Source organism: Argopecten irradians, chromosome 12 (assembly GCF_041381155.1).
Source record: "Argopecten irradians isolate NY chromosome 12, Ai_NY, whole genome shotgun sequence".
NCBI classification, from domain to species: Eukaryota; Metazoa; Mollusca; class Bivalvia; order Pectinida; family Pectinidae; genus Argopecten; species Argopecten irradians.
Window position 1 is genome coordinate 36,826,134 of NC_091145.1, and position 23,156 is coordinate 36,849,289.

The 23,156-nt window shown below is 34.1% G+C and overlaps 2 protein-coding genes across 3 annotated transcripts; one reads left to right on the forward strand and one right to left on the reverse strand.

The window, feature by feature from the left end:
* Positions 1 to 270: 270 nt before the first annotated feature.
* LOC138305084 (uncharacterized) lies at positions 271 to 1,943 on the reverse strand. The gene is made up of 2 exons (XM_069245486.1): positions 1,938 to 1,943; positions 271 to 1,548 (listed from the first exon to the last, which is right to left on the reverse strand). The coding sequence occupies exons 1-2, from the start codon at positions 1,941 to 1,943 to the stop codon at positions 271 to 273; spliced, it is 1,284 nt and encodes a 427-aa protein (XP_069101587.1).
* A 3,665-nt stretch (positions 1,944 to 5,608) lies between these two features.
* On the forward strand, positions 5,609 to 23,028 carry LOC138304856 (uncharacterized). Of its 2 annotated transcripts, none has more exons than XM_069245184.1 (18): positions 5,609 to 5,799; positions 8,177 to 8,276; positions 10,402 to 10,620; positions 11,039 to 11,128; positions 11,505 to 11,603; positions 12,021 to 12,119; positions 13,777 to 13,878; positions 15,280 to 15,371; positions 15,878 to 16,220; positions 16,803 to 16,988; positions 17,242 to 17,519; positions 17,754 to 18,481; positions 19,769 to 19,917; positions 20,192 to 20,319; positions 20,643 to 20,728; positions 21,312 to 21,463; positions 21,717 to 21,841; positions 22,275 to 23,028. In XM_069245184.1, the coding sequence occupies exons 3-18, from the start codon at positions 10,420 to 10,422 to the stop codon at positions 22,381 to 22,383; spliced, it is 2,967 nt and encodes a 988-aa protein (XP_069101285.1). In that variant the 5' UTR covers positions 5,609 to 5,799; positions 8,177 to 8,276; positions 10,402 to 10,419; the 3' UTR covers positions 22,384 to 23,028. The 2 variants fall into 2 exon arrangements, with proteins under 2 accessions (XP_069101285.1, XP_069101287.1); XM_069245186.1 differs by lacking the exon at positions 5,609 to 5,799 and adding an exon at positions 5,940 to 5,964.
* Positions 23,029 to 23,156: the final 128 nt, after the last annotated feature.

A 23,156-nucleotide genomic window follows, 5' to 3' on the forward strand; every position in this document is an offset into this window, starting at 1 on the left:
AAAACTCAGTAAAGTGGCATTAGCTTTACACGTCGACAACATATTGACATCAATTTCAGATGGGGGAATCCATGAAGTTCTTCTCAGTACAATGACTGTAATACTATTCCAGCATTCATGGTTAAAGGGAGACAAGTATTGGTATTAGCTTTACACGTCGACAACATCATAACATTAAGGCAGTACATTAATTACTGCTACAAACTGAAAACATTACTGCAGATATTGTCACATCATTGGGTTTTTTTTGTATCTTTTATTGGGTAGAGGTTACGCAGCGGTCCGCCTCTCTGAGGAGGATACCCGGGTGATGTCCTTACTTGTACCAGGTTGTGGAGTAACTGTCGGTACAATTGTCGTTGAGTATCTGTCGGTACAGGTTGTTGTGGCGGAACTGTCGGTACAGGTTGTTGTGGAGTAACTGTCGGTACAGGTTGTTGTGGCGGAACTGTCGGTACAGGTTGTTGTGAAGTAACTGTTGGTACAGGTTGTTGTGAAGTAACTGTCGGTACAGGTTGTTGGGGAGTAACTGTCGGTACAGGTTGTTGTGGAGTAACTATCGGTACAGGTTGTTGTGGAGTAACTGTCGGTACAGGTTGTTGTGGAGTAACTGTCGGTACAGGTTGTTGTGGAGTAACTGTCGGTACAGGTTATTGTTGAGTAACTATCGGTACAGGTTGTTGTTGAGTAACTGTCGGTACAGGTTGTTGTTGAGTAACTATCGGTACAGGTTGTTGTGGAGTAAATGTGGGTACAGGTTGTTGTGGAGTAACTCTCGGTACAGGTTGTTGTTGAGTAACTATCGGTACAGGTTGTTGTTGAGTAACTATCGGTACAGGTTGTTGTTGAGTAACTATCGGTACAGGTTGTTGTTGAGTAACTGTCGGTACAGGTTGTTGTGGAGTAACTGTCGGTACAGGTTGTTGTGGAGTAACTGTCGGTACAGGTTGTTGTTGAGTAACCATCGATACAGGTTGTTATTGAGTAACTGTCGGTACAGGTTGTTGTTGAGTAACTATCGGTACAGGTTGTTGTGGAGTAACTGTCGGCACAGGTTGTTGTGGAGTAAATGTGGGTACAGGTTGTTGTGGAGTAACTGTCGGTACAGGTTGTTGTGGAGTAACTGTCGGTACAGGTTGTTGTTGAGTAACTATCGGTACAGGTTGTTGTGGAGTAACTGTCGGTACAGGTTGTTGTTGAGTAACTATCGGTACAGGTTGTTGTGGAGTAAATGTGGGTACAGGTTGTTGTGGAGTAACTGTCGGTACAGGTTGTTGTGGAGTAACTGTCGGTACAGGTTGTTGTGGAGTAACTGTCGGTACAGGTTGTTGTGGAGTAACTGTCGGTACAGTTTGTTGTGGAGTAACAACTATCGGTACAGGTTGTTGTGGAGTAACTGTCGGTACAGGTTGTTGTGGAGTAAATGTGGGTACAGGTTGTTGTGGAGTAACTGTCGGTACAGGTTGTTGTGGAGTAACTGTCGGTACAGTTTGTTGTGGAGTAACAACTGTCGGTACAGGTTGTTGTGGCGAAACTGTCGGACAAAGTCTTCGTTTACATTATAAAACACGTGTGTATTACAAACCCTTATTTTTAATTTGGATATTATCCATATTTTGCATGTAATAATTGATGAATTTAAAAAAATACAATTGTGTTTTTTCAACCAAACAATAGGAACAATTTAGATTTTGTTGATAAGGGAATACTCTCGTATATCTCATTGCACACACACAAAATTGCTAGAATGTTAAAATATCTTTATCTTTAATCATCTAACATGGACTTTAATCCTTTTTTTTTCTTTTTTTTTGAAATTTTTTGAAAACATGACAGGTATAAATTGAATCTTGAATCTATATAAACGTTTTGCAGTATATGACCAAGCGGTTGAGTAGTAACGTCATTTGGCTGAACGGGTGAACGTTAATACCCACCTCCATAGTTAACACATTGTAGGCCCCGCTAGTAAAAACAATCCTTTAGCTAGGTACATCTGAAGTCGGGGATAGTCTATCGGAAATGTAAAGTTTAAGTAAATCTCAGTTCTCAAAATGGTTTATACAAGTTAACCCTGATCTATTCGTATGGCTGAAATAAGGAGAATTTTTTTTTTTACATTTTTGGTATCCATATTAAGATTTACCAATGACTTTTAATCAACGAATTGTTGCGTGCATTCATAGCTATATACTTTTTCTTCATTTAAAACAATCTCAAAATTAAAGAATACAATGGAATCAGTATGAAAATTTTATTAAAACCAATCATATAGTTTTGGTGGGTTATCATTATTATTTTAAGATTTTTTTTTTTTTTTTTGTTTTTTTTTTGGGGGGGGGGGGGATATAGGGGGAGTTGTTTTTCATTGTTTGCAAACGAACTTTATTATGATAATAAGAAATACTTCATGATCTACACGTATAAAGATCGACAACTCTGTGTCGTTAGACTGCTCTGATAAAACATCATTTATTGCTTAATAAAACTAGAGTTATCTTTCCTCGAATATACTCATCCTTTACTTGGCTCAGACCTTATCGAAAAATCCAAGCCTTTTCTTTGCAAACCTTTTGATAGCTTGATATTTTAATTGCTAAAACATTGGCGGTGTATCGAGGAATTGTCGAAATGAATTTGAACAAAAAATAAAAGAAAATAATGCTGAGCTTGTATATCTAAAATCTTTCCATTCACTGAGGTTGAAATAACAATAATGTCCAAAAGATAGCGAAATATATTTAATAATTACAGGAATAACCCCATAATATAGTTTTCAGTAAAGGAGAAACATCGAAAACTGTGTAATAGTCAAGATAATAAATAAGAACTATTAATTATCTTGACTATTCCACAGTTTGAGGTGTTTCTCATACTTAAAACATGGCACCGAAAGTCACTGGTACTCTCAACTATTACACTGGGTATTGTTTAACTATTCCACAGCTCCAGGTAAACCCTTACTACCTATTTAAACCTTGAGACCTATTCATGATTTCATTACCTCATTCGGAAAACAAGAATCATGATGTGCATGTTTTTTTTTTTTTTGTTTTTTTTTGAAAGAACCATTCACAGGTACTATATGGTACACACACTGAAATATTTACTCAGTTTATTTTTCACAGTTCAATATAGAGGACCATACATATTATGATGCTCTTTATGTAGATTTTGAACACAGAAGTGATGATTTCTGGATATAAATTTAAAGTGATTTAGGCAAAAATCTTCTCCCATGAAGCACAGTCCTTAGAGGGAGCTAATCAAAATTTACAACAGCGAAAAAAAAACAAAAAATATTCCCATGTTTTGGATCATATTACTACCGGTACATATAGAAAAAAAGTGGCATCGTGTGGCAAAAGAGTGTGTTTTTGAAAGTATTCCTTTGGGATTAGTATCTTCATGAAAGGTGTTGGGATGTAAATTTGTTTGATAGATGCCATTTTTATGGAATATGAAGTGAGTTGGATAACGAAATATAGAAAAATCATGTCAAGCATTGCATCTGTAATTTCATTTTGCCAGAGAATTTAGCATTTGTCTCATAACAAGTACGTGAATTAATCTTTAATCCATCTCCCCGTGGATTTAGTGAATTTAGCTATAACAATAGATGACATCACAGCCATGTTTTAAGTGAAGTTATCAAGGGCATTTAAGATAACCCAAGTTTTAGTGAGGTATAACAACAACAAAAAAGAATATGTATTTTCACTTTCTTTACTCCTTGATTTCATGGTTCCACTATATGTATCTTGACAGGTCACTATATATCCTAACTCGTTTTCGAAAAAAATATTTTCGTGTCACCTTTTATGGTGCCTAAGAGAGGGTGCGAAAATAGTTTTTATTAATTAAGTAGAAAGAAAAGTATTGACTCTCGTTTTCACATACAGTCAAGCTTAATGTATTTATACGTAATAATTTCTATCAATCATAGACTTAATTACAGTATATATAGTGAAAACGGAATATATATATATGAAATAATTAAAGGGCGATAACAAATTCTTATACAAAAATCAATGTACAATACAATAGGCTCTACAACCCAAACACATGTCACATTAATCAAAACACTAAGGTTATAGAGAAGTACAAGTATCCTTTAATGTCAAAATATCTTTCTAAAATTTTTGTGCAATAATTTATTATTGATCACATTCAATTTGACAACTCGACAGAAATAGTTTTACTTAAATGTATATAGAAATATGGATAGATATTGCGGAAAATAATATATATATGTATAGACTTGCCAATGTCGACAAACCATGCAAATGTACATGCTTCTGAGCATTTTAAATAGAAAGTTACACCACTCATAAATGTCCGTACTTATCAAGTGACACATACTATGTCTCATATGTAGTATGACTGCTGTCTAGTGAATATTTATCTTTGTAGGTAGAAAATAATTGATGACATAATATGAGGATACGTGTGTGTCCGTTTGAAATTCTGTCAAAATGTTGGTTTTCGAAGTGATTCCTGATGCTACTTCCTCCAAACCAATTAGACAATAATAATGATTATGTCCATTTTTAGTTATATAGAATATAGATTATGCTCTTTACTTGAAGTGTTTCTAAACCCGACAAAGGCAGTAAATATATAGAATATTTTACCTATCTGTTGGTAATAATGTAGATTTGGCTATTATAGCAGATTTATTAAATGTCAGCATATATATACCTGACATTTAATCATATTTAATTGTTATTTGTGGAGACAAAATTGTGTTGCTATGGTAACAAGTTCAACACATATATATTTGTTCAAAATACATATACAAATCTGAATCATTTGCAAATTTCTATAATAAAAGTTATATCAATTTTTATATTCATGAATCAAAAAGAGCTTTGAATATGTTATTGACAATAAAAATAAAAACACGCGTTTGCATCTGTATAGAATACGTATTAAGCTGGTTACTTGAAACCTTAAGTATTACTAAGATCCGACAAAGAAATGGATATTTTACCTACACAATGGATATCATAGCAGCAAAGACTTATGACATGTCTGCATATATCACCAAATAGTTATTCATATTTAATTGATGCTATGGTAACAAGTTCAATAACTATCTATTTGTTCAAAATATTTTCTCCTATTTGCTCAAATCTGAATAATCTGTTAACTGCTTTCTATTAAAGTTATATCTGCCGTAATTTTCATACTCATAAATCAAGAGGAGCTTTTGATAAGTTATTTGTTCATAACAATACTGACAAAGTACGTTTTAATTTTACTCGTACAAAGAAATGTTCACAATCATTTATTAATGTTTATAAGGCACCATACATGCTTGTTTGTCCATTTGAATAAAAATTAAAAAAAAAAATCATAAAACCTTATGATTTTCGATAGATTATTGAACAAAAAATAGAATATCTATACTTTCGCTCAGTTACGGCAAGTGTAACTTTAAACTTCAATATGAATAATAAAGCGTCTTTATATTTGAATATGATTATGTATGTTACACTGTGGGAACGTTGATTGTTAAAGAAATCAGGTCAATAAATACGGCCTGAACTTTACTCCATTTGTTACCACACATTAAATTCTACTAAAAATTCACTATCATTCATAAAGCATATCGACTATATCAGGGAAATGTACACACACACGTCCCACTACTGAAATATAAACACAGTCCATTTCCAGCAATGTACACGGAAATCCGACGTTCACCTACACAGGGAAATCCGACGTTCACCTACACAGGGAAATCCGACGTTCATCTACACAGGGAAATCCAATGTTCACGTGTCCAATAGTAAGGTGAGTGAATCAGGTTTTACATTGATTCTATATGTGTTGACCAATCATCATCAGTATTAGCTGCAATATTGTAGCTCAAAAGACTTTTAGACAGATAATGATGTCGTATTTTATCATATATCACATTAATGCATGGTAGATGAAAACGAAACGTGCTTATTCATGGTAAGTCTCATTCTAATACATAGCCTTTATTGTAAATATAACGTATAACCAATGGGACACACACACATGATAGATATAAAAAATAATAGCCGTTTACATTTAATCATTCTTATATTAAAGCAACATATAGAAACTTATGAAAATTAAAAACGGTGCTTTGTCTTTATAAGCTTAAAAATAGTCTCGCAATCAAATCTTGAGGCTAGTCTGTTTAGATATTATACTTATGATGTGTCACCATTTGTGTGTAAAACATATCTAGACCATGTGTGAATTGATCAGATACTTTAATTGAGGAAAAGTATTGTTAGCTTACGTATCGTATATGTCTTTTATTTTCGTTTGAAACAGCAATGTATGAACGGTATGTGTAATTAAATCGAAATCTTTCATATTACGTGTAACTTCCGCCCAGTTTTTTTCTGGGATTTTATAAATACGACTTAGATGTTAATGTGCTGAATAACGTATCCATACGTGATTGAACATACCACGCGTAAGTCGATAGAACCGTTCCATAGTAGATAATGATAGAGACCAGGAGTATTTGTATTGTAGTGAGTAAACACCAATTACCTTTCAAATCCCCTACACACTATCCTATACTGACATAGTTTATGTCAGTTTGAAGGCCAGGCAAGATTACATTAGATATTCAAACGGTATTCTGTGTTAAAGAAATAGTATAACCACTTATAGAAAAAAAAAACGCAATACGAAAATCAGAAAGTAAGGTACGCGTATTTAGAAATTTAAAAAATAGGATTTGGATCGATAACATAATATTTACGTTTTTTGTAATCGCTCACGGATACCAATCGGCGTCATTTTTCGTTGTCCTTTACTACTTTTATACACTGTGCACATTTAACACAACGTAATACTTATATATACCGTATATATCCGTGCAATGCTTTAAAACGTTTCTGACGAATGTTGTACACGTACTGTTACATCTTAGGGAGCCTAGTACTGGAGGTAGCACCATCAAAACTATCCATAACATCTTCAGACATGTCATTGATCACATCACACGAACATCACACGAGACAGCATTAGTCTCTTTATTAAATGTTAGATGATCTTTCTGTCATTCTAATGGATAATCCACATATAGGCGAAAAAATAGATCAAATGTCACATTAGGTAACTGTTACCGTTTAGTACCTATATATATGTTTGTTATTAGTTTGCTTTAGATGTATCCACATGTCTATGTGGCTTCCATGAAAAACACAATAACTCCAAAGTCATTTTGTCTATTGAAATATCATCGCATTAGCAATACATCCTATAACAGGACATTATAAATAACTTTCATCTCCACACTATTGAATTGTTTGCATAAACTAGGCTGGAAAAGGTAGATTATAGAACATTTTGATATTTTAAGTGATGAAAATATCGCTGCGTCCAAAAAGTTATAACATAAATGCTGCAAGACAAAAAACAATGGACCTTGTTTTTATAAATATTGTCTTAAATAAAAAAAACAAGGATATTCACATTCCTTTTAAAAAGATAAAAGAAAATAATAAACTAAATTTTAAAGATAGAAACAGGAATACATATTAAATGCATTTATAGAATTTGTTTTTGTGAAGTTGCTTACATCTAATGTCATTCAATTTTTTAAGGTGAAGCTACTGTCTAAATAGAAAATATTAGATTTTAACACGTCCAGAATGTGTTTATTTTCGGGTCACTGCGGTTGTACTACATTTTTACAACAAAAGGACTGATAACTGTTGTTCTCTAGTGTAATTCCTTCTTAGTAGAGCTCTTCTGTGGTCAAATGAAATGGAGATTTAATTCTTCGTTTCAATATTTACTGCGCGCCAACAAATATAACCTCCACGCACCGTTCTAATTACATATAAATATTGATACTATTCATTAACCGACTGTGTGAGATACTTGTATATAATATCCAGTTATGTCCGACCCAAACTGGTTCTATAATCGATCAGAGAACTATCGCCACGTACCAATGACTTTAAATTGTATCGCATGTTCTTTCCCGGTTACTTAATTACTTTAATAAAGGAATAAAATATTCGTCAGACACCAAAGCAATTTAAAACAAAGGACTTGTACTCAGGTCGGATTGTATCAGATTTCACAGAGGGCATGCACGCTATATGATTTAATTCCAGTGGTATAGTGTGCTGTGATATAATGCTATAGACCATCTTATTTTGATTTCTGTCAGTCCAGACAAACGACTATCGCTATCCACACCTTCTATTGACACATTGATGGGATTCCGTGGATACCTCCAAGTGATTGGAATGCACCTGTAAATTAATCAGGTAAGGTATTGGGTCTTTCTCGTAACTGCTGTCACTTTCTGCTTTGCATCTAGGTGCACGGAATAGTGCAATCTCATTATCAGACGTTTTTTATTCCGTATTCTATTAAAACTGACAATGCAAGTTAAAAAGCATGCAATCAAAGTGTACTACATTTTTTTAATCTCAATCAATTATTTTTAACTTGCATTGTCAGCTTTAAGCATTTTATATGTTTTTGTTTTGTCTACAATACTGATATGTTCTTTGTTTACTTTTATTGCATTGACCCTCCATGGCATGTGTTGCTTGTGTTTTTTGTTTTTGTTTAATATTGAATGACTCTTCATAGCTTCATGATTAATATTGCTCTAATATGGGACTTCTAAGGTACATACGTATACATTAATTAAAGCTTCCTTTTGGGAAGTGTAGCACAACCCCAAATGTTTTTGTCTTGCGCACACAACACAAATATCACTGTATTTTATTCAATTTCAATACAATATAGCTGATTTAAAGAGAAGCACACATGTCATTATCTAATTATATCATTAAAATACAAATAATCATATTCATTTTTAATCTTTAAGAATTTAAGTATAACGCATTCATACCATGAATGCATGTTCGCACTGAATTACATAAAGTTTCAGCTTTATACTATCGTCACAATGTATATATTACCTGTTACTAAATACATTCTAGTAAATACTTTACTGTATATGCACTTTCAGATTATATCTGCACTATTAATTCTTATGGCGTTCTCAATAATGGGCCAAATCTTCTTTCGTATCTACTATTCGGCATTCTAACTATCTAACTTTAAGGTATTATTTTTGTTTAGTTATGACATACGTCCTCTCGTCCTACATTTAATAATCATGTAATAACGCTTCAAGGTTTGGTGACAGGGGAAAGCCATAGTTCTTGGAGAAAAAACAGTTATTCACGTGTAGTATCTTGCAGCTTTCCGAAGTCGCGAACCTTCACCTCAATGACTCGGCTACGGACAGAAATATCACCTTAAATTAACCACTTGGTATTCTTGTATATTCGCAATGCCAGCTGGGCATACCTCAAGCAACCTCCAAACAGTAATTAAATACACATCTCGCCTAACCAAATCCCACGTATCATTTCTAAACTAGATTTTGAATATATCTCAGTAATCAATTAAAATCGTGTCGTTTAAAATTACTGACAAACTCGGATGGATTAAATGCTTTGTCTGTTAACACGATGGAAACTCCCCTACGAGCTGGTCTTGTTAGAGAGACAATGATATGTCGATATTATCTATAATCTGACAGAATTATGGCCCGTCCGACCTCCTAAAGCTTACACGTACAACTTAGTTCATACAGTTCGATATCAATGGTATGATACGAGGATACGGTGTATTGCTTCTTTTGAAGCGTTGATTTTTATGCAAAATGCATGAAATATTTTTTCTTCTTACGGACATTAGGCTTAAGATGATTTTTAAGGTGGCTCGAAAATTCTAGACTCTTTAAAAGCCGTAACATTATAAAAGTTTACTTTCTAATAAAGTCTTATTACGATGACCAATTTCACGTATGGATTTAATTTCAAAATCCTTTAAGATAAAGTTAGAGATAAAGTAAACTTTAATTAGAACCAAAACAACAAAAAGGAAGCCATGTATATATATGTGATAATACAAAATATTTAAACCAGAAGAAGGAATATATACAATACATAATAATGGTGTATAGATATCAATACAGAAGAAAAAATGATAGATATATGAGACCAACTCAAACGCGAAAATATTATTAAGCCATATATTTTGGAAAAGACCTCATGATAAGAACAAACCCGGGATATTGAGTAAATGGGAATTTTGCAATGTTGATAACATGGATTACTTGTCTTAAATCTCCTGTTTCAAAAGTAATATGGGCATGGTAGAGATGAAAAAGTTGTTTTTTTTTATTTCAAGATCAACCTTAGCATATTCAGCTGTAATGGATGAAAACAACAGAAATCATAGAGGAGCATAGAGAATTTCTATGACAATCACAGTAGTTTGTGAATCAGGAATACCTGTTAGTGAGTGTTATATTGAAGAATATGGTTGATGCCTTTGTCTCTAACCTTAGACCTTGATTTGTTTTAGTTTATTTCCAACACGACAATGGCGACAAAGAATCCCTCTCCAGTGTCACGGCAGTCGACAGCGATGTCTAAACAGTCGTTTGACACCCGGAAGTCGATAGTTTCTGTCAGTGGCATCAACATGGAGACCGGATCCTTGACAACGCTTCCGGCGTCAGTGGAGAGTCCTGAACCACTGATAGAAGAATACAATCCTGTTTTAAATGGAGTCAAAAAACAAGTGAGTGTTTTATAACATTAGATACGTCGATTTCGAGATATCAAAACGACGTGAATGGAGTACGATTTACCGTCAATTAAACCCACCTTCCGGAGATTATGACGTCATATTTGACGCAATTTATTTTTGTGTCGTCACAATTACTGGAAGATGGGACTAATCGACGGTAAGTCGAACTTCACCTAAGTTATTTTGGCATCTCGAAATTCCCGTGTTGCAATAAAATAGAATTGATTGCCGCAGAATAATAATGAGTTAAATGTGATATTGTTTTCATAAATGAAGTTATAGATCAACCAATGAAATGAAAATATATAAGTTTTAAATTAACTTAATTAATAGGATAAAGTTTCTATAAACATAATTGGTATGAACGTTATGAACGCGTTTATCTTGATATCCACCATTACTTTTTCAGCTTCTCACTGCTGCTAGGAAGTGTGATACCAACACATTTGTTAACCTGCTACAGGAATGGAAAAATCTGAGCCTGAACTTTGCTGACGATGTACGTAATTATGTCGTTCATCTCATATTGTTTACCTTGTATTACAGTGATAATACAACACATTTCAATGTCCTTTTGTAAATCCTTCTTTATTTTTGACTGTCCGATATTTAGACTTATCAGTAATCCATTATGGTCAGAATCACTATATGCATCTTAAAGATATTCATCATAGATGGTTAACTCAAATACTCATTTTAATTTTAAGTTATCTATACACTATTAACTCTGTCCAAACTACAAAAAGTATTCACAATATGTTTAGGTAACCTTGACTCGAAAATTCGGAATATTAGAAAGTTTGGTTATGGTCACTGCTATTTCGAGTTACTCTTCAAGTAGTTTAAATTATTCTTCTGATTTCATTCACTTTCAGTCCGGCAAGACCCTTTTACATCTGTGTACGAATGTCGGTAACAAGAAGGACGTCAATCTGTTACTACAACGGACCTGTCCAGTAAACAGGATCGATAACGTATGTAATGTCTGTTTAGTTTATATACACAACATTATGTCTAGAATTCAAAGATGGGCTTTCTATCTCTATTTTCTCAATAATATATGCACGTAATCATTTTTAAGTTTTTATGAATAGTTGCCCCCTCTCAACATTACCTAGACAACCATTTACAAACGGGTGGTTAGATTTAGAAAGATTTTTAATATAAGAAGCGTTTATATCAGGATACAGTAATGTACCGTAATTTTCATACTCACGAATCAAAAAGATTAATGTTATTTACCAACAAAATTTACCTAACAATTACAAAACTTAAGTACATGTTTGTGTATAGCTTTGAATGATTTTCATAGTTTAATTCATCAAAAATTTTTCAATAGATTTCGATAGATTACTGAATGAAAATAGCATGCATGTTTATCCCCGATGTAGATGGGTCATTCTGCTCTCCATTACGCTGCCAAGAAGGATTACGCAGACATAGCTGAACTTCTAATCGTCAATGGAGCAGACTTCGATTTACCAGAGGAAGTGAGAAATTTTGTACAAATTGTCAAAGATAATTTGATATTTTATTTTTTACTAACGAATTGTTCAGATCTCATCTTAGGTACACTTGACCTGATTCAATATATTTACAATTCTTTTTCTTTTCTCCTTTTAAAAGATATACATAATGGAAAGGTAACTTATAGATATCTACAAAATGTAAAGGTAACTTATACATTATGTAAAGGCAACTTATACATTATGTAAAGGTAACTTATACATAATGTATTTGTAACTTTTACATATTGAAAAGGTAACTTTTACATAATGTAGTGGTAACTTTTACATAATGAAAAGGTTACTTTTACATAATGTAATGGTTACTTTTACATTGTGTAAAGGTAACGTATACATGTTGTAAAGTTAACTGATACATAATGTAAAGGTAACTTATACATAATGTAAAGGTTACTTATACATAATGTAAAGGTAACTTATACATTATGTAAAGGCAACTTATACATAATGTAAAGGTTAACTTATACATAATGTAAAGGTAACTTATACATAAAGGTAACTTATACATAATGTAAAGGTAACTTATACATAATGTAAAGGTTACTTATACATAATGTAAAGGTAACTTATACATAATGTAAAGGTAACTTATACATAATGTAAAGGTAACTTATACATAATGTAAAGGTAACTTATACATAATGTAAAGGTAACTTATACATAATGTAAAGGTAACTTATACATAATGTAAAGGTAACTTATACATAATGTAAAGGTAACTTATACATAATGTAAAGGTAACTTATACATAATGTAAAGGTAACTTATACATAATGTAAAGGTTACTTATACATAATGTAAAGGTTACTTATACATAATGTAAAGGTAACTTATACATAATGTAAAGGTAACGTATACATAATGTAAAGGTAACTGATACATAATGTAAAGGTAACTTATACATAATGTAAAGATAACTTATACATTATGTAAAGGTAACTGATACATAATGTAAAGGTAACTTATACATAATGTAAAGGTAACTTATACATATGTAAAGGTAACTTATACATAATGTAAAGGTTACTTATACATAATGTAAAGGTAACTTATACATTATGTAAAGGTTACTTATACATAATGTAAAGGTAACTTATACATAATGTAAAGGTTACTTATACATAATGTAAAGGTTACTTATACATAATGTAAAGGTTACTTATACATAATGTAAAGGTTACTTATACATTATGTAAAGGCAACTTATACATAATGTAAAGGTAACTTATACATAATGTAAAGGTAACTTATACATAATGTAAAGGCAACTTATACATTATGTAAAGGCAACTTATACATAATGTATTTGTAATTTTTACATAATGTAAAGGTTACTTATACATAATGTTAAGATAACTTAAACATGATGTAAAGGTAACGTATACATAATGTAAAGGTTACTTATACATAATGTAAAGGTTACTTATACATAATGTTAAGATAACTTAAACATGATGTAAAGGTAACGTATACATAATGTAAAGGTAACGTTTACATGATGTAAAGGTAACGTATACATAATGTAAAGATAACTTATGCATAATGTAAAGGTAACTTATATATTAAGGCAATACTCCTTTTAATACGAAAATGCACGATGAAATTTCCATTTTATTTTCAGAAAACTGGTCAGACAGCGCTACATTTTGCGGTAGCTAAGAATTACCTGGCTACAGTGGAGTTACTGGTGTTTAGTGGGGCTAGCATCCAAATCAAGGACAAAGTAAGCATTTATGTTCACATACATATCCGTGGTGGCTGAGTAGTTAAGATTCCCCGACATATTCACTGCAAGTCCTCCATCTCTAGGTCACGAGTTCAATCCCATGTGGGCAGTTGTCATGTACCGACCGCTTGTTGGTGGTTTTCTCCCGGTATTCCGGCTTTCCACAATCAACAAATCCGGCACGTCATGAAATGACCCTGGCTGTTAATATGACGTTAAACTAACCAAGCCAAACCAATTATTAATGATGTTATAATATTGTCAAACGATTGTGTCACTATCGGCAGAGCTGAACGCCATAACGGGTGTCAGCACTCTGTGTACTGTCATCTAATATATTTTTCATGTTCATGTTTGAAACGATTGTACAAAACAGATAAAAGTATATTACAAATTGTATTCTGCATCAATGGATATATTCTGTGTGAGCACAGGTAAAATGTATGTTTCTCTACAGTTTATTGGTATCGATTGGGCTTTGTTCTAATTCAATGCTGTACTAATCAATTACATTGAAGGGATGTATAACAGATGTGATGCATGCAATAGTATTGCCATTATATGGTATAATATTACTTATTCAATATAATAGGGTATCTGCTTACTGAAGTGGTGGTAGAGGTCACTATAAACCGGAGGCAAATCTTGCAACATAGCAGGTTGACGTTACATCTTACAATTTCATTGCATTGAAAGTGGTGGTAGATTCGCTGCCTTAAATTGGAGGTGGATGTTTAAGCTTGACGAACTTTTATTTGTGACTTCTAAATTGTTGATAAACCGTCCCGTGCTGATGATCTGACGGTGGATAATTCAGTATGACACACTTACATTACGTCTACTACCGACCGTCCACAGGGTTGGGAAGAGGTCAGGATAATGACTCCTTCGTATTTGATGAAGATGACGTCACTCCTATCATCACACTTCCTGTAGGCGATGTAGGCATGGCAACGCTTTATCGTATATATGACCTTCTTTTCGCTCGATTTCTCGAAGCAAAAAAAAAATAAATGCAGTTTTTTATGTAACTGATGTGCAGAAATCACTTCAGTTTTTTTTAATTATGTCTATTTCGAAGAATCGAGGCCAGATCCCTTATGGTGTATTTTGAGGAGAGGAGGTTTACCTTACTGAAACGTCTAATCTAACATTGCTAATGTATTTGTTAAGGGCTCCAATGCATTTTCTCTTTCCATGATAGATTGATGTGCTTAAACATTGCTTACTTATGCTGCATCTATCCGTCTTCTTAGGTCTTTGGAAAAATTATTTCATTATTTCTAAAGTTTGCAGTTTGAAAAAACACCATGATTGTGATAACTTAAGACCATTAATTACTGTTATTGATATTAATAATCTAACGTTATTTGCCAACTCCGTCTATTTCTATTTCAGAATAACAGAACTCCGCTAGCACTATGCCGGTCCAAAGAAATGCACGCGCTGTTGTCAACAGCTGTCCAGTCTTCTGGTGGATACAGACCAGGGTGGGTCAAACTTATATATAAGTAACTGCTATGATTTATGAACCCTCTATAGCTATATTGTTTACGATGGGATAGATCTAACTTATGTGCTAATAAAGACTAGAATTGCGAACACCCCACATAGTAAGTAGCCCATAAGTTGCTATATTCACTTGTTCAAGCAGGGTATGTAATAGTCAATATACGGAATGTTGTAGCAGTTTCAGTTTTGACGACTGAAAATATGCGCTTCCACGTGAATTTTCTGTGATTTTTTTACTGTTTGTCATTTAGATACTAGAACATAACGACGTTGTACTAACATGAATATTGCTGCTGGGAAAATATACGATTGGTTCAAAATACAGTACCAGTGAATCTTGTACATAAACTTGTTTCAGAATATTGAGTCCGGTTGTGATTTTTGTCAACGCAAAGAATAACTAAATAAGATTCCGACAAAGTTGTTAGTTAAAATGAATTCGATTGGCTGAAAGATAGGTGACGATAATTTGATTGGTTGACAGAGAGATGACGATGCAGACGGTAGAGGTCCAGGGCGGAGGTATAACTGAGTGCTGGAAACTGGGTCTGACTATCGACTACAGTACGGGGCCAGCAGACGACAAGTTCTCGTTGATGTGTAGGCGTCAGACCACAGACGAAAGTGACTTAGGGTTTGAGTTCGCTAACAACGAAGACATTTGTAGTGATGCTTTCCAGTACCGCCTTGGTAGGACTGGCAAGCCTACGGCAGTTAGGCTCACAGTGCCTATATACTCAGGACCCAGTGCCAAGGAGGAAATCGTTCTCAGGACAGAGAAAGGCCAGGTGTTCTCGATAGCGTCCATTAGTAAAGTCGAAACTGATGTATGTATACCTATCTTACCTAAATTTACCTTTAGACACCGGTATGTCATTGACCGATTCATTTGATTACGGACAGCCGGATCTTTACGCGGGTCAAAATTTTCTCGATTTCGATTTAAATATCAAGATTATCAAATTAGAATTGTTCGCGATTCGACTATAACGGTTGACATGTTCAAACATTTCTAAATATTTCGAGGAACAACCTTCCGAACATATCATTATCGCGCAATAACCGATTATACGGTGACTTATTAATACAAATGTTCCCGACCTCCTAGTTTTACCCCTATTTTAAGCACTTTCTCTACACAATTAAAAGGCGGCTTATATTTGACATTTAATGACAGTCTTATGTATAGCAATAAATTCTGATAATTATAAATTTTGATGTCTTTTTATAAAATCCTTATTGTTCTGCGTAATTCTTCATAAATCTGATAAGCATTGATATTGGTACCCTTTACCATAGTTTTATAGATTTTGCTATCTACACGTATTTATATTTATATCTATTTATAGACTCATTGCTATGCTACGTACCTATTTATAGACATGTTCACAAAATGTATCTATTTATAGACTCCTTACTGTGTGGCGGTTGTGGACATCTCTCAGTTCAGTTCCTTCATCATGGTGTGTAGACCCAAGACCGACCTGTTCAAGATCCCCACCGAGGGTGGCACATTTACTTCCAAAGTGAATCCTAAAATGGAGGTCACAGTTCAGCCAGGCTCCTACTCCAAAGACGTTAAACTAGTGCTACAGGTGGGACGGAACTTTTCATTAAGATATTATAACTTTAACAGATTGCTTATTGAGAGAATAATGAAGAAACATTAATCACCTATTGATTGTTAACGTGGCATGAAGCATCCGCTTCAATCGGGAGAAAAATTTATTAGCAAAGTATCGTTCAAATTCATAGTTTCTTCCAAATATTCATATTAAGATATTTTTTTTTCAAAACTATCAAATGTAATATAGTTTTAACGTAAGCCCATATTTTCATTTGCCGTAGACAATACTACTACCCCATCCGAGTGTGTTGGGTACGGAAGGGATCAGTGACATTGTGTCCATGACCCCATTCAGTTGTCTACAGGAGCAGAATCGTCAAAACCCTAAGAATCCTATTAGACTTTGTCTCCCCCAACCAGATGGCGGGAAAGACCTCAAAGTATTTTCCGCTGATGTCACAGACGTAGCGTCTATCACCGACAGTGGCTGGAGTGTACGAGATGACCCTATACAGACCACACCTGATGGTATTGGACTGGACATCAGCGACAGTGCCATGTACGTTTTAAGATCTTGTGTGTAAATGCAATTCTATATAGGGGTAAAAAAGGGAATAATTCAGTGTCATGTGAAGTATGATTCTAACCGTTGAAAATAAAAGGGAGATCAAGATATAAGTTATGATTCCATCCGAAATTTGATCACATACATTCGATTCGTCTCGATCGAATCTTCAGTAGATTTATGAAAAATGACATTTTATCCTTTAATCAAATGATTTTCATTTTACAGGAAAGTTATTGTGCAAGCCAAACCAGGAATGGACATGTCGAAATTAAAACCCCAAGTTGGGCAGGTGTTTCAAAAAGCTACACGTAGGGAATATTCTATTGTGTTCATAGTTCTAACAAAGCATGATCCTAAAAACAACACCTTCAAAACAGTTGTAGAGTGCAATACTGAAGAAAACAGTGAACAAGCCAAGAAAAAGTGGATGAATGATGGATTTATAGACCAAAGACCCGGTGATGCATTGTGTTTTAAAGGTCCGACGAGACAGAGATATAAAATCATAGCGTCAAAAAATCTCAGACCTCAAGGCACAGAAGACTGTTTCATGATTTTTCAGTTTCACCCCAAACGCTCTAATTTCACTGTTTTTACAGCGAGTGTTAAGAATAATATACAAAGTGAGACTGGCAGTGTTCGTGTATTTGAGTACAAGATCATAAAGAAGACTGCAGCACAGCTGGAAGCAGAAGGCCCTGGTAAGCCTCTGGAAACTCTAATTACGAATGTGCACATAGCTTTTGGTAAATCCGACAAGGATTCATCACCATCCGCAGTACCACTGATCCAAGTGCAGGAACCTACAGACATGGAGAGGAATGCGAAACCACCTGTTGTGAAGTCGCCAGCCGTGGCAGCAGCTCCGAAGTCTCAGCCGGCAGCACGAACGCAACCGCCGCCCAAGTCGTCAGCGGCGACGTCGATAGCGGCTAAATATAGCAGCGAAAAAGGTACAGCTTAACCACTGTAAACTATATCTATATTGCGTATATTATTGTAACAGAGTCGGAATTCGGGAGGGGCCTTGGCCGAAGGACAAGTAACGGCAGTGACTTTGTTTCATGTTTATTCACATTGTTGGAGACAGCAATAAAGACAAGTCCCTGCAACCAAACAATAGCTATTTTCAATATACATGAACACATTAAACTTTACAGCAACGGCACGTACTTTAAAATAGTTACGGGATATACATTCACAGCTAAGAACACATTTAACACATATTCGATAATAAAACTATTTGAGTTTATGTTTAATTAAAATTATAAATGAATACATATGTATATATATTAGAATGGAACATCCGCGGGACGAACCTACACCGATACAATAAATATTAATTTTAAATAGCAATCAAATCTAACAAAGTAGAAAATGAGTAATAAATAATAATAATTTAGAATAACAATTTCATTGTACTCACTTGGCTTGTGGTGCCCAGGACGTATATAATGGAAAGGTATAGATCTGGTAAATGATAAATGACGTCGTCTCTGACCAATGTCCAGAATGATAGTGGGGAAAAGAGCGCCAAAAATAGAATAGAAAGAAAAAAGTAGAGTAGTGCGCATGTCCTATTCTGTCCGTCATTAGTCAAACCAGTTTATTAATCATATTCATATCACCCGAGCTTTCTCACCGGACACTCACGAATCACACATACAAAGTACGTACATAACTGACGGCTACCTGTAACACAGCATAGGATACGCACAACGTGACAATCACACAACGAGTACAGAACGTTTACATGAGCAACGAACACATCACCACAACATGGGATACGAACAGCACAAATATAACCAATAAAATAAAACAACACAATTAAAATAACCAAAGATAACAGGGTGCCACATTATATTCACGAATACTACGCCATGTACAGTTATTTGCGAAACATTTGAGTTCGAGCTCTCGCTAAAATACGCGAAAATTTGTATTTCGCAAAAATGAAGATGCACAGATATTATTAACTGCCATTTGTATAATTATGTGTATACTTGGTTTTCAAGCAAGAAACGTTAAATGGTGAATATAAGCTGTAATTTACCTCTCGGTTAGAGAGAACTCCTATTTACATGTAGTTCTAAATCACTCTGTTCTTACAACGGACGAGTCAGTCGTCACACATGCCACTAATTACCATTGCAGGTAAATTCTAGTGATAGCAATGCTCTGTTTTTTGCGACTGGTGTTTTTTAATTCAATTTGATGATAACATTTTATTTTTTTGTCAGTCTTCACAAACGACGAGTTCCTGTACACTGTGGTTAAGGAACTGGACGATGAATGGTACAAAATCGTAGTTATGATGGGATGGAACTTCCCAGACGTGGAGAAGGTCCTCCTGGAACCTAACGGCTCACAGCAGGATAAAGTCATGCATGTACGTATACGGAAGTCCTCAGGTCTTGTGGTTCTTAAGAGGATATTTTATACTTGTGAGGTAATCTTATGATTGTGACTATTAGATGCGTCAAAGAATAACGTTACTGGAAATCAGTAATTTGGGGTGTAGCGCTCTCTTTGGCTAACGTTATCCAACCGCTCAAAACAACGCTATGTTGATCTGTTTCAGCTACGTATTTGCTATGTTGGTGTTTCCAGTTGGTGTAAAATAAACAAGCTGATCAATCTCTTTATATCTTTTATCCTTGTAGTTCCTAAAACAATGGCAGGAAAATGGGCGAACACACGATGACCTCGGGCTGCCTAACTTACTAACCGCCCTAGCCAAGGGTGGCCGCCGTGATCTTTGTACAGTCGTGTCCCTATTAATGAAAGAATGGTAAAGATACAGGAGTGAAACGATTAAAGTACTACACAGAACATGTTGATGTGTGTCACAGTAATCAATTATCAGTGGTCAAGATATTACATAGGAAAAATATCATAGAGAACATAGAAAATGCATCATATTTCTTTTCAATGTACTGAAACAGAGTATATTTTCGAATACCTTTTTGTTTTTGCAGTTGTTGTTGTTTTTCGGGGGTGGGAGGCGTGATGGGTTGATAATTGTTTTATTTATCAATTTGTCAAAATTTAACTTGAAATTTCTATCGTGATTCACAGTACCACTTCTGGTAAGTCCACTCTCTCTGATTGTAGGTTTGACCAGCAAAGTAACCAAAACACAAACTTTTGGAAATGGGTTCAGAAGGCATTCAAAGACTCGGACCTAATCAACCCCGGAGGTAAGGGATCGTCCTATTAAGTTATCTTCAATGTGTTTATAGTATCCATTGTGATGTCTTATGTGAACGTAATATACGCAATTTTCTCTGAAAATTATGACGTTACGGTCGCAATTACATGACGTCACAATTAATACCTACCCGTAAGGGTAAATAAATATGTAATATATGAAAATATAATATGATATGTTATAATGCGTTGTATGGGTTCAATATTTCAGCAGTTTAGTCTTTATCAATTCTTATAATAGTAACTCTTTTACAATTACATGACACTGGTGAATTCTTAATTTGTTAAAGTTATGATAGGCATCATGATGACTGGTAACCAATCGGATAACTTTCTCTCGATATGGTTATTATGTAGATGTAAATTACAGAGTTATCTGTTCTTGCGAGCAGGTAATAATTGTTACGCCGTATCTCTATGAGTAAAACGTCATATTTTTCAGAGATAACAGCGTCAATTTTGCTCACAATATAATAACATCACAATCAATACCTAACCACAAAGGAGATATTTTGTAGCTATAATGTACAAAGACTAAATATCATTACTAGTATCTGTTGATTTCTTTACTAGACTACCCGAAACCAATGTCGGACCAGTTCCTCTTACTTCTTGCCCAAGCGATTCAGCCAAACCTGAACATCGCTAAACATCTGGATATTCAGAAGGCAGACATAGAGCGCCTCACGAAAGGGGACAGTTCGGACGAATATAAAATGCTTAAAGTACGTATGACAATTAGATATATACTAGGGAGAAGTGGGTTACATCCTGTCCTTCTACTCCTACTGATACTAAAAATGGTTAGCGTTGGATGACTTTGGACATTGTTTGCACTTTTAAAACATTAGTTTCCCTGTTCCATTGTGACTGTCTACATATTGCTTCTTTTAACGTTTTTTTTTTACCTTTTTCTTTTTTCTTCTTTTTTTTACACATTCACTTTCATTGTTATAAACACATTGTTTAATTTTGCAGATTTTACTTCAAGGCCGGGATGGAGCCCAGAGCCACGTAGTAGGCTTAAGGAAGTTATTGGATGCTATGATTACACTTGATATGAAACTGGGGGTCAGATGGACTATGGTGGCATCCCAACAATGGTAGGTACTCTATTGGAAGTAGGATGGCTTTTATATAAATAGTAATGGTAGGTACTCTATTGGAAGTAGGATGGCTTTTATATAAATAGTAATGGTAGGTATTCTATTGGAAGTAGGATGGCTTTTATATAAATAGTAATGATAGGTACTCTATTGGAAGTAGGATGGCTTTTATATAAATAGTAATGGTAGGTACTCTATTGGAAGTAGGATGGCTTTTATATAAATAGTAATGGTAGGTACTCTATTGGAAGTAGGATGGCTTTTATATAAATAATAATGGTAGGTACACTGTTAGAAGTATTGAATGCAATATTATAGACTGGTATATAGTAATCCAATAAAGTTACATGTACGACACGAATAAAGAATCGATTATGAAGTAATTTCATTTGAATCATTATGTTTTCACTAAGTTATTTTTAATTTATAGGTTTGACATGAAAACTGAGATGAACACCCAATTCAAGGCTGAACTCCAAGATATTTTGGAATCTTACGGATCCTTATTAGACCTTAAGTCCTCTAACGCCATCTACTAGAATGTCGAACTTTATCAAACCTCTGAATTATATTGGCCATATCTAAATGTGAGGCCAAAAATACTTAAAGCAAATATTTATTGGAAAGCCATTTTTTTACATCCATCAAGTAATTATACATTTATCGTTTAATTCATTTATTGATATTTATGTTTTTATTGTGTGATGGGAGTTAACTTCTGGTCGGTCAAAGTTGATTCCTTCGTTTTACTCCGCCTTTTACTCCGTCAGTATTGACGGAGTGTGCTGACGGAGTAAGGAGAGGAGAAATAACTCCGATAGATCAGAATGGGGACTGGGAGTTACATACAAGTTTGCTAGTGTTTCGTGAATACGTCTTGTGTGGACTGGGCGTAAATTGTAAGGGTGGGAGAATTATGATTTGTTTTTAATCTGTGTGGAATATTGTGAAAAGATGAAAAATTACTTTAGATAAACCGGTTTAAACTAGTTATACTGTATAACAATAATAAAATGGTAGAAAAACTTGACTGGTTGGAAGATTGTAGCGATAAAAATTGTGATTGAAATGATTTAACAAAATATTTTGCTTATTTCTTTACATTGTACAATTCTTATCAATATTTGCTTTAAGCTGTTCAAAATACTCTGATTTATTGACAAATAAAAATTCTTTAACAAATATTTATTTAGTTTTAATTATATTTGCCGCGTGTGTATACATCGATCAAAATAGAACAACATTAATTTCTATTTCTCTATTTCCAGTGTACTTTATGAATTCGTGGGTAATTAAGTTTTGTATTTTTCAT

Coding starts and splice junctions, on each gene's coding strand:
- LOC138304856 (XM_069245184.1), top strand. CDS start 10,420: ATGGCGACAAAGAATCCCTCTCCAGTGTCACGGCAGTCGACAGCGATG. Junction 20,320..20,642: donor TCCCTATTAATGAAAGAATG/GTAAAGATACAG, acceptor CTCTGATTGTAG/GTTTGACCAGCAAAGTAACC. Junction 21,842..22,274: donor ATGGTGGCATCCCAACAATG/GTAGGTACTCTA, acceptor TTTAATTTATAG/GTTTGACATGAAAACTGAGA.